The sequence below is a fragment of the Electrona antarctica genome (assembly GCF_951216825.1).
Source record: "Electrona antarctica genome assembly, chromosome: 12".
Classification (NCBI taxonomy): Eukaryota; Metazoa; Chordata; class Actinopteri; order Myctophiformes; family Myctophidae; genus Electrona; species Electrona antarctica.
The window spans coordinates 51,222,808-51,233,275 of NC_136793.1; the positions used below are offsets into that span (position 1 = coordinate 51,222,808).

Below are 10,468 nucleotides of genomic sequence, written 5' to 3' on the forward strand. Positions count from 1 at the left end.
AACCCATCAGAAATGTGCTCAAGATGTTTAAGATATTGCAACAAACTGCTGTTTAAGGGGAAACGGTTTGTTGCAACGGCTTTTTAGCTGTAATGACTCATACTAGGCGCTCATGAAATGAAGAATCAACATACAGTACAACTGTACAGTACACAGCTCCAGAAGAGCAAACACTGGAGCAGCTCCAACAGTAAAGGACTATTATATCTTGCGCCACCTTTTACACCTTACCGGTATTTGCCATTTGTATAATTAAAATAAATCCCCCGTTGAAGTTGCAATAGTTGGATCACTGGTACTGCAGTGTTGCACTGTTCATATTAGCTGCTTTGATATTATAGGAAATGGCCCAACATACATTTTATTTTCATGTTATTATTTGCATCTAAACTGCAGTAAATAGGATAGTAAATAGTACTGTGACCAGATTTGACTGAGGGACTGCCATTGGATTTTTTTTTCATGTCATGAAAGCAGGGAATCATAGTTTAAAATTGATGTTGATTTTATTATGGTATTTACCATAGGCAATATGCCAATATTGTTATAAAAGAAAGTTAAAATGACCAGTGAGCACCCGCAACTGCAGTTTTTAATATTTTATGAGGACTTGGTTTCAATAAATGAGTCCAGTACATACAGGGTTCTAACTGTCTAACAGACACAAAATGTGATTTATTCATTATGATCAGTTTGAAAAGTAGAAATATAGGCCTCCTTCTTATAGCTGCCTCCTTCCAATAAAAGCCTGGTATCGGAATCGGTTGAGACAAATAAAAGCCCCGGATTATAAATGAGGATTTACTGTAATTAAAATAGGCTATATGGTATGGTTAACAGACATTGTTTTTGAGCGGTGCCTCCGCTCCATTAGGCAGCTATGTGTGTCCGTATGTATGTAGGTATGTGTGTCTCATCACAAAAAAATAAAAATAATAATAACATAATTATTACATAACACATTCCTAAAACACTCACATGGACACGCTCACTCAAACACATTCATTGTTGCGTTTTATTTTTGAAGGGACTGCAATGGAAATAAGCCGTTGGCTTTCTTGCATTTATCCTCTTGATGGTGATGTAAAACTATGTGCATTTTTCTGTACATGTAAACATTGTCAATAAACATATCAATCAATCAATCTATACGTGTCCGAGCACAGAAAGCTGCAACACGGTAACTCTGTCATTTCTCGACCGTTTCGGACGCAGGAAGGCTCGCCGGAACAGGGCCGGCACCCTGGACGTGTTCCTGGGGGTCTGGATGTTCCGGGGCCCCCCGGGGGCCCGCCCCCCATGCGGTAACTCTGTCATGTATCAAAGGTATTTAAAAAAAATAATCAAAGTACAGTACAGATCACAATACAGTAACTGTAACAATACATGTATAGTTGCACCGCTCACTTCACACAGGCGTGATATATATATATATATATTTTCTACCTGAATCCTAAACAGCCTGGGAGGACTTTTTTAAGTGGTGCTAGCCACTCTGACTATAGACAGCTATGTGTGCCCATATATCTGTCCCTGTGTCCGAGCACGGAAACGTCCGAGTACGGAAATAGCGTTTGTTGACCACCAAGTGTCACTGTTGCGCAGCCTAAAGCCCTAACCACACCAGAGGGTCTGCCATGCAATATTCCCAATGGCAGTTACAGGGAGTTGCATTGGTGTGGTTTGTTTTATTGCAAGTAGTTGCAGCAGGTGTGGTTTGTTTTATTGCAAGTACGCACGCACGCACGCACGCACGCACGCACGCACGCACGCACAGTATAGCACAGTATAGCACAGTATAGCACAAGTACAGTACAGCAGTTCAGACAGGTCTGATTTCTACAGTCACATTTTAGTCACCCGGAATGTTTTAGTGTTAGTCTAGTTTTAGTCGACTAAATGTCATAAGATTTTAGTAGACTAAATTTACAGTTGATTTAGTCGAATAAAATGTATTTTGGCAGGCCTCGATGCCCGGCGTAATGACTGATTTTACACTTGCAACCAAGAGTAAAATGACTTAAAATGGATCTCTTGTCCACTATAGTCCCCTTATTAGCATTTTAGTCTAGTTTTTAGCTGTTGACGAAATTGTCAATACATTTAGTCTTAGTTTTAGTCATCATAGCTTACTTTTCATTTAGTTTCCATTTAGTCTTCGTCAGTGGAAAAAGGTAGTCGAACATTTTCCGTCTTAAGTTTTAGTCGACAAAAACAACACGGCGTCCACCCATGGCTCAATTGGTTGCTATTGTACTTGTGTATGTAATACTGTTCTGTGCAAACACACATTCAACTTCAGACACAGGCAGCCCCGACCGCCATACTGTGAAGCATATTGGTGTGGTTATCACGGACAGCACTAATTACTAGGCGTCTGGTAGTATATAGCAGGGGTTCTCAACGTTTTTGGCCGGGGACCCCCGGAAATGCTTTGGCAACGTCTCGGGACCCCCGCCCCGCCCCCTCCCGACCCCCAATATAAATTGACTGCTACAATAACCTTAACCCATTTTGGGCGGGAACCCCTTTTGGTGTTTTAAGCATTATGTTATAATTTAGCTATTGAAAAATAGCAGATCTACAAGCTCATAGCGCGCCACCGAGTGGCGCGCTACGAGCTTGTAGGTCTGCTATTTTTGGAAAATCGTGAAAATAAAATTTTAAAAAAAATCTTTTTTTTCTTCTTTTTTTTTCGAAAATAATTTGGGGACCCCCTAAAATAATTTGGCGACCCCCCCGAGGGGTCGCGACCCACGGGTTGAGAACCCCTGGTATATAGGACTCAAGGCCCCATGGATATACTGTACAGTCTGGTGTTCTGGACCGGTGCCAGTATACATTCAAGAGCCAGACGGGGACCGGCGTGTCGGACGCTCCTTTGATCTGTTCTCGGTGTCATGATTATGGGAACAGAACAGAAGGCCCACGCATGCATGCACGGATCAGGTTTCAGAACCGGTGCACTGTTCAAACATTACATCAGATACAGTGCAATGTGCTTGATAACAGCATGCCGTCTGGTTATTACACATCAATCACATACACAGTACTTGTCTCCACCAGGCCGAAAGCATGGGGAGAGAGTATGTTTTGCACTCCGTCCATGTGTGTGTGTGTGTGTGTCCGTCCGTCCTTCCTTCCGTCCGTCTGTGTACAGCTAATCTCTGGCACCGTTAACCCGGTCGATGCCAAACTTTGCACACACACTCCCTGGATGCCAACGATGAACCTCTGCCCCACATTTTCCAGAACGGCCTGTTATAGCGCCACCATGAGGCAGCTTTTCACATTTTTTACCTGAAACTGCACCGATCTGCAAGGACAAACCGTTGACCTGCATTTTCCGCATCTACCTTTTATAGCGCCACCAGGAGGCCGACTTTTGTAAAACACATTTTTTGATATTACTCCTCCAGATTCTGTCCAAAAATCTCACAAATCGTTACACAGTATCTCTATGGTCATGTGCTCAAGTCGGATCTGTCCGATATTTCATATTCCATCCTAATTGGCTATAATTGGCTTTCACAGTTTGCAAGATTGCCCCGTTTTGAACAAAAGCCTCAAATCATGAACGCAGCATGCAATTTACGTGAAATCTTTCACACATTTTCTTACAAGGCTGAGGAATATATCCCACCCTTTTCACATTGGCCTGTTACATTGGCCTGTTATAGCGCCACAAACAGGTTGATTTTTGCAAAACACATTTTTGGAACAAAATGCCTCATCATCCAATTGCCATCAAGGCGAAGGCGTATGAAGAAATGGCACCCTTTTCACATTGGCCTATTATAGCGCCACCAGGAGGCCACAACCTGACCTGCCCTGGTGGAGACCTGTGCCCCGAGGGGCACTTTTTCTAGTTTCTTCTTCTTTTTTTAGCTTTTCTTTTAGTGCCGTTATATATATATATATACGAATGTATTGTAGCCTGGGCCATGGCTCAGTGGTCCAGGCACCTTGGCTGGTAATCCAGTCTGGCAGAGTGCCGCGGGTTCGACTCCCGATGGCCTTTACTGCATGTCATCCCCCCCCCATCTCTCTCCCCATTTCCTGTCAGCCTACTGTCTGTCCCTCCATAAAATATATAAAATAAAGGCGAAAGCCACAACAAAAAAAAAGATATAAAAAAAAAAAAAAAATAATGTATTGGAAATCCTCTAGTGGCATGTTGTTTTTCCGATTCAAAACAAACAATCATGTCAAACCTCATAAGAGAATCTGATGTAGATATGCCCAAAACGTATCAAAATTGAACGGCGTGGAGCTAAATCCGGATAATTTTTATTTTATTTGACACCCTCTTCTCTTATCATTTCCAATCACCCATTCCTATATGCAACGTATTCTCTCCCAGCCCAGGCCAGGCCTTTCTCTGCTCCAGGGACGTGCAGAGAGTGTTACAGAGGCAGGGGGCTGAAATCCCGAAAATAGCAGATCTACAAGCTCTCGACGTGTCGCGGTGCGACACGTCGAGAGCTTGTAGATCTTCTATTTTCGGGGCGCAACCCGGCACTCTTTAGCTAGTGGAGATGCGGTGTATGTATACGACCTGGATTTCTAAACAAATTTGTTCCAACGCTAAAATACCGCGTTAAGAGTTCAGGAGAAAAAGGCTATTCTCCTGAATGCTGCCTTTCCGGCATGGCATGGAAAGGAAAGGAAAGGAGTGGCATTTTGCATTTCTTTCACCATGTAGTAAATGCTGCATTCCTGGTCTGGAGAGGGCAGTTGTTTTACAGACGGGTATAAAAAGGGCAGGGGCTGAAGCCCCCCCCCCCCATTTGATGTCTATGTGTGTGCACGTCCCTGCTCTGTCTGCATGCATGTCACTTCTGGGTTGGAGGAGTGAAGAGAATGTGGACACTGGACAGTGGGTTCTCTCCAGCTGGCATCGTGCCTGACACCCCTCCCCTCCCCTCCCCTCCCCTCCCCAAAGGGAACCCTACTTAGCCACAGCTAAAAGGAACGCGGCCCAGGAGACCCAACACAAGCACTGTAAAAGAGCATTATGAGAACAGTTTCCTCCACATATGGACAGGAGTTTTGTGCTATGTCATTTAGGGATGGGGAGGTGGTGACGGGGCATGGGAAAGCACTTGGAGTAGGCTAAAAAGAGTGAGGGAGACTTTGTCTTCTTTTTTTTAATCTTGTCTAGTTTGTCGTCAGTGTCCAATGTGTCCATCATATCAGCTACTGTACATGCATGGCTAAATATAGCAGCCAGCAAGGTACTTGATCAAGTCAGGTGTCTGAGCAGTAATTGAAGAAATATTTCAAAATGATATACTAAAAAAAAAAGATAATAATTTATCAATCAGTATAAGGCCATATCTTCAAAGTAAGGGATACAGTCTGTTTAGGGTTTCTAAGGGTTTTATGGCCATTAACAGGACTTACAAAATGGAGGGCATTTATAATATATTTTAGAATAAAACTATTCAGAAAAGCACCTACTATATATATATATATAAATTAAAGAAAACCCATGCATTGAAATAAGTAGTAGTTAACACTGCAACAGCGGCTCTCAGTGGAACGACACGGTACTACAATGTGACAGTACAGCACAGCAGACAGTGGCATCCCTGCAGACTAGTTATCACAAAATAGTACTGTCAGGGAAGTCGTCAAGACTAGTCTTGACTCTTAACTCAAGAATGGAGAAAAGGTTAAAAAAGAAAAGTGCGAAATAGGCTAACAGTATTGCACAGTAATGTATACACTGGCGGCCTCACAAACAGCTGCCATATATCAAGCAATTATGCCATTTCCCCCCTCTTGGATAAAAATGTCGAACGGTAAAACACGAGTAACGAGTAACGACCAATCTCACATTCATATGCCAATAGTACACGTTTAATTTAACCAAAAGCACATGGCATATTTGTTTTCCGTAATTTTCTTACCTTTATGCTGAAAATAAGGCGTGCTTTCGTGGACGAGGACGTTATTAGAGAAAACGTCAACTGCCGCTCCAATCATGTAGAAATAAGCCACAATTAACTGCATGTCCTTGACTGATAGCATTGTTGCTGCTGACTGTTAATTCCTCCGTAAAACTTCACGACAAGTGTATTATTATTGAGAACATTATCATTAAATTGTCTCCTAGCTGAGTTACATCATTGGATATAAGATTCGCGGTAAGGACTGTGATATTCCCATTCATTCACAAACTCTTCTTCTAAATGAACGCTGATTTGGGCCGTCAAGTATTCCACCTGGAGGATGTTGGACTCCTCCCAGTCGCTTTTCTAACCAATAATAACAGTAGGCTTGACGAAGAGTAGGCTATATTGTACACGCCCACGTTCCCTGCAAAGAGGGGTCCCTCAGGGGTCCTTGAGGGGGTTCCAATAAGCTAACCAAAATGGACCCTCATGGGTGTATAAGTGTAACTGAGAGTGTACAAAAAAATGGAACCAAATGGACCCTTACCTTAAGTATTTGGTTCCATTTGAACACTGAGTTAAAATAACATTGAGGATTTGACAGTGTATAGTTTGGGGTCTCAGGCAGAGATCAAATAAAAACTTTTTCAAATGGGCGGCTGTATTTACTGTGATTGCTTGATTGATTGAACATTGTATTAACAGTATGCAGAATGCGTAGACGAAAGCACTGTGTCACTGTGGACGACACTATGATAAAACATTACACTTGCTTACAACAGGGTCCACTATTTTCAGTTCTTCAGAACATGTCTCGATGAATTGAATACGGCCCCATGCACAATGGAAACAAACAAGCCCTCATGGTTGGTTTTGTTTGCCTTATCCTAGATATTAGCGCCATCGTTATTATACCACTGTAGCCTACTATTGCAAACTTAATAAAGAATTCAATCAATCAATGTATAGTGTCATAATGCATATCAAAAGGGGACATTGGAGGAAAAAAAAAGTTTGAGAATCACTGCATACAAGGGTTAATTTCTTTATATATATTTTTTTTATTTCAAGGAACTTTTTTTGCTTCATACAAAATGTTAAATGTATAGAAACAACTGCAGAATTCAAAGTCTGGCCAATAAACATAACTCAGGAAACAAACAATTAAGTCACTGAATCCCAAGACTCAAAAATAAATAAATACAATAAAATAAATAAATGTTCCAGCTCTCAGCTGCATGGGTGGAACGATCGACAATGATCAATACTGTTTAATTCATTAAGTATTCTTTTCTTTTTGGTATAAATTTGTCTTTTCAACAAACCCCACAGTTTATATCAAATATCGTTAAAAATCAAATAACATGGTATCAAAAAAGTACTAAGATTGCTACATGCACATACATTGTTGGAACATGCAAATGTGTATTTTTATTTTTCCTGTCTCTCAGAAAGAAAAAAGTAAAACAAGACAGTCCTACAGTTGGAGGCCATCGATATTGTCCTTTTCTTTTTGCTGAGGTTTGCGTGATCTGCGCAAAAGGACAGTTAACCCATTTTGGGGCGGGAACCCCTTTTGGTGTTTTAAACATTATGTTATAATTTAGCTATTGAAAAATAGCAGATCTACAAGCTCATAGCGCTACGAGCTTGTAGGTCTGCTATTTTTGAAAAATCGTGAAAATATTTATTTCAGAGAACTGGAGGATTTAGAAGGATTTTTTAAAATTTTGAGGTCAGGCCTAAATGGGTCAAATGATAAGGGACAATATCGGTGGCACCCAACTGTACACTGCCTGTTGGTATGCAATGCATAAACAGAAGGATGCATCAAAACAAGTCAAAATTGTTTGGTGGCCCAAATGGTGCAGAATTAGACATGGATAGGTTTTCCTTTGACATAGGAGATGAAGAGAGCTGTAGATGACATTGTTGACCCACCCCGTGACACGCAATGTCAGTGGGAAATTGATGACAGTATCTGTGGGGGGGGAATGCGAGGAATGTTTTCCTATCTTAATAAAACCTGGAAAGCATCTGTGTCATTTTAGTTTTTTCTTCTTTTTTTTTGCGTTGGCTTGTGAAAAAAAAATTGCAAAAATACTAAAGCTCACAGCGAGTCACTTTGTGCCGCGCTGCTAGCTTGTACATCTGCTATCTTTGGAAAAAAAACAATTAATCTCGGGAAGAACCTTTGATTTAGAAGGCATTTGTAGACTCGGCCTCAGGTTAAAACAGGGGTGGGCAACTTTGACGATGGAGAGGGCCACTATATCTCCACACTCACTCCCTAGGGCCATATATTACTGTTGTCGCAAAAATAGCCGATCTACAAGCTCAAAACGCGTCGCGGCTATTTTTGCTATATTCGAATTGAAATGTTGAATTATTTTTTACTATTTTTGAATTGGAATCCTGAAAATTAACATTTTGATGTAATTTCAAATGCCTTTTAATTATATACTTGTGTTGAGCAATGAGCTACTAATTTAGACTGAAGTAATTAAAGCGGGTCATGTTTGCATGTCGTGGAATTGTAAACAGCTGAAACCAATATTATATCAGTATCATGACATTAACCTGAGGGCCACATTAAGTGAAGGTGGGGGCCGCATGTGGCCCCCGGGCCGCCAGTTGCCCACCCCTGGGTTAAAATGACAAATAGAGGTGTACAGTAAAATCTCCAGTGGGTGTAGATTATGTAAACACAAAATAAAACAATAGTAGTAGCTAATCATTGCTATCAGTAACATGGGTCTCCCCATGCACCTCTCCAACTCCTTAAAGGGGCATTCCACCCATTTTCAACATTTTACTATGTCATTAATATACCTTAGAGCTGTTGTGTGGAAATAATACAAAAGTCCCCCCATTCTGTGTTTCCTAGAACTGGAGGTCTGAAAAAAATCATTAACATGGTGAAACACATCTTGATGATGTCATCAAGATGTGTTTCACCATGTTAATGATTCTTTTCATAATTACAGTTCTGGGAAACACAGAATGGGGGGACTTTTTTATTATTTCCACACAACAGCTGTAAGGTATATTAATGTCATAGTAAAATGTTGAAAATGGGTGGTTTTCCCCTTTAATGAACAGAAGACCAAATTGATCCAATCAGGGGGAGAGAACCCCACCAACGTCAGCTTCAATTTTATAGTGTTCTGTTCCGGTTCCAATTTTGTCTGCTTGTCTTTTTTTTCCTTTTTCCCCCCACAACTTTCAATTTCACTCATTAATCCTGAAATCCTGCATGTGTGTGAGTTCTCTTCTCTCCGGATTGGATGAAAGTGGTATCCTGTCTGAACTGAAAATATGTTTCCTGTTTATTTAAAGCAATGGAGTGACCGGGAGACCCCCGTTACTGAACAAGCACTTAAATAGCAATTACTGCTGTTGGAATATCGACATATTTAAGTCTTATTAAAAAACTAAAAAACAACATACTGTATGTAACCAAATGGACCATATGGAGCCTTTTGGTTACATTCGCACTCTCGTAGGCGTTACATATGGATAAGCTGACAGACACTGGTGATTTTACTGGGTAGGCCTATCACTTGGGGCAATTTATTCAAAGATTTATGAACGCAACCCTTTTGTGGCAACCTAACTGGATATGTGAACCCCCCACCCCACCCCACCCACCCACCCACCACCACCACCGCCATTTTGACATTGTCGAAGTGGGTAAATGTTATGCATGCAAATATTATAAAGTTGCTGTATTCATAAATATTCTATTGATTTCTTGTTTACACATTGTGCCTTTATGCATTTTTAAAATATCTTTTTGTATGCGTTAATCTTTTCCATAGCGTTTCATACAAAACATTTTGGTCACGATCATGCTGAAGCATAAATCTAAAGAGACCCGCATGTACAGCTACAGAATGGATGGAGAGATGACTTTGTCAAAGTGTTGTCTTGTTGTTGCATATAAGCCCCCACTTGCTTTTATCGTAACTGGAACCCTGTTTCTTGACCCCCTGTAGAGAGCGTGCGTGCGTGCGTGCGTGCGTGCGTGCGTGCGTGCGTGCGTGCGTGCGTGCGAGACAACAGTTACACCAGACCCCTGTCCCCTCCCCGCCCACGAATACAGGAGGAGGAGGAGGAGGTGGGAGTTGACACAGGTCAAAAATAAACGGTGAATAAACGGTGCATTAACTGCATTTATATCGCGCCTTTCTCCAAAAGCACTTCACAGCGTGTATTACACTCACCCATTCACACATCGGCAACAACACAGGCAATCATGCAAGGCAACGACAACCTTCTCATCATCGGAAGCAGTTTAAGGGGTCACGTATCTTGCTCAAGGACACACAAACTGGGGAACCTTCCGATTCCAAGATGGCCGCTCTATCTCCTGAGACCCCCACCAAGGGACCACTGAAACAAGTTCAGTTCAGCGGTCCTTTGCCAAAGTTTGGCCGCCGCAAAACACAAACGCTTCTGGAGACAGACACCGTTACGGTGTCAAAGTACACAAACAGTCACCTTACACAGTGTGTGTCAGATCAGTCAACATATACAGTAGGCATCAGGGGCAGGGTTTTACCCTG

General features: G+C 41.6%; 1 protein-coding gene across 3 annotated transcripts in view; it reads right to left on the reverse strand.

Annotated features, from left to right (window-relative positions):
• Positions 1–6,192, reverse strand: part of LOC306934678 (uncharacterized protein) — a 190,021-nt gene extending 183,829 nt beyond the window's left edge. For all 3 annotated transcript variants that reach the window (XM_079517349.1, XM_079517350.1, XM_079517348.1), the window contains exon 1: positions 5,916–6,192. In XM_079517349.1, coding sequence (XP_079373475.1) covers positions 5,916–6,036 — 121 coding nt within the window. In that variant the 5' untranslated portion in view covers positions 6,037–6,192. The remainder of the gene's footprint in view (positions 1–5,915) is intronic.
• Between the last annotated feature and the right edge of the window lie 4,276 nt (positions 6,193–10,468).